Below are 1,546 nucleotides of genomic sequence, written 5' to 3'. Positions count from 1 at the left end.
AGCAGCTGGATCCCCAGTGCAGCCGCTAGGGTCGCGGGAGTCGGGATGCTGCATTCAGAGTGGAACCCCAGCACTAGAGACACCGATTGGCCCTCTGGGCACAGCTCCTGCCCCTTTCCCCCTGACAAGGAAGGCGGGACTCAGCTCATCTGTCCGTATGAGTTTATTGGGGAGTGGAGGGGGGACCCGGGTGGTTGGGGGACACGGGAGGGGTGGCCAGCTATCCAGGGGTGTGGAGCGCTCTCAGCGGTTCTTAGCGGTCATGAGGTCGGGCACTCGGCCCAGGAACTTGTCCCAGGCAGCTTGGGTCTCGGCGGTGAAGTCTCTGGGCAGGTACCTGGCCAGAGTGACCTGCAGGCCATGGGACAGGAGCTGTGCGGCAGGGGGCAGTCAGGAGTGGGTGAGGGTGGACACCACTGGCCTCCACGGATCTGGGACCCTGACCCCTGCCCGGACCTCGTGCCCAGCCCTGCCCACATGGCCCCGTCCCACCCAGTCACCCGCACTGTGCGCTCACCCTGAAGTTGACCGGGTCCACGCGCAGCTTGTAGGCGAGCAGGTCGCTCAGTGGGGACAGTGCGACATCCATGTCGTCCATGTTCTTGACTGCGTCGTTTAGCGCGGCTGCCAATTCGGCTCCACGGGCCCGCAGCTGCGCTGAGCCCGGCAGCTGGTCGAATTGCGGGAAACTGGGCTTGGACTGCGGATAGCTGAGGAAGAACCTGGGGTGGGGGCACCACACCCAGCAGTCAGGAGAAAGCCCATTATCTCCCAGTGTTGGCAAGGCATAACGAGCGTGCAGTCCACACGGAGCACACACAGGATTTCAGACAGGGACTGCGGCCCAGCCCAGCCCCTGCTCCCCTGTTCCTGTCACTCAGTCCCCAGCTGCTGGTGGAGGCCCTGAGCAGGAGGCCTGGACACTGAGTCACCGTCCCTCCTCCCTGCCCTCTCCCCGTCCCTGGCCTGGACACTCAGGCTGTGACCCATGGGGCACCTACCTCTCCAGAGCCTCGGTGCCGATGGCCTCAGCCTGGGAGGAGACCTTGTCCCAGAGGGACATGATGATGCTCTTCTCGCTGTTGGTCAGAGACATGGTGACGGCCGGGGCTGGGCTGCTGCACAGGGGCTGGAGGTGCTGAGCACTGGCTGTGTGGTGCTCAGCCCGCAGGCTCCCTTATATACGGGGAGCAGAGTCCAGCCAGGCCCTGGTGCTTCTGGGAAGAAGGGAGGAGCGGAAGAGGCTGTGGGGGTGGGGTCTCTTATGGGGCAGGATTATAGAAGGTAGCCAAGACTGGTGTGGGAGGCGGGTGAGGGGCTACCACTCTTGCTGGGCCTTCGACGGGCGTTGGCCGCAGTCTGCCCACAGGGTCCAGGAGAGACAGGGGCCCTGTCGTCCCAGGGGTCATCTCGGCATGGCCATGCTGTGCTGTCCTCATCCTCCCAGAGTCACAAAATGGGGACAACCAGAGCAGCAGGGGCCCCTGCCCGCCCTCGGGCCACCCTGACCAGGCACTCGTCAGGCCGTCTGTGACCCTGAGTTCCC

At 64.7% G+C, this 1,546-nt stretch overlaps 1 protein-coding gene across 1 annotated transcript; it reads right to left on the bottom strand.

Annotated features, from left to right (window-relative positions):
- Positions 1–243: 243 nt before the first annotated feature.
- LOC133750786 (hemoglobin subunit zeta-like) lies at positions 244–1,096 on the bottom strand. The gene is made up of 3 exons (XM_062180456.1): positions 1,002–1,096; positions 518–722; positions 244–372 (listed from the first exon to the last, which is right to left on the bottom strand). Exons 1-3 carry the CDS (start codon positions 1,094–1,096, stop codon positions 244–246), a joined length of 429 nt encoding a protein of 142 aa, XP_062036440.1.
- Between the last annotated feature and the right edge of the window lie 450 nt (positions 1,097–1,546).

Source organism: Lepus europaeus, chromosome 21 (assembly GCF_033115175.1).
Source record: "Lepus europaeus isolate LE1 chromosome 21, mLepTim1.pri, whole genome shotgun sequence".
Taxonomy (NCBI): Eukaryota; Metazoa; Chordata; class Mammalia; order Lagomorpha; family Leporidae; genus Lepus; species Lepus europaeus.
The sequence above is the reverse complement of the archived record's forward strand: the minus strand, read 5'-3'. Positions and strand labels throughout refer to the sequence as shown.

What these genes read in the sequence shown, in the direction of transcription:
- LOC133750786 (XM_062180456.1), bottom strand. Translation starts at nt 1,096, where the DNA reads ATGTCTCTGACCAACAGCGAGAAGAGCATCATCATGTCCCTCTGGGAC. An exon ending in GGCACCGAGGCTCTGGAGAG is followed by an intron (nt 723 to 1,001) that starts GTAGGTGCCCCA and finishes CCCCCACCCCAG; the next exon opens with GTTCTTCCTCAGCTATCCGC. An exon ending in TGGACCCGGTCAACTTCAGG is followed by an intron (nt 373 to 517) that starts GTGAGCGCACAG and finishes CCTGCCGCACAG; the next exon opens with CTCCTGTCCCATGGCCTGCA.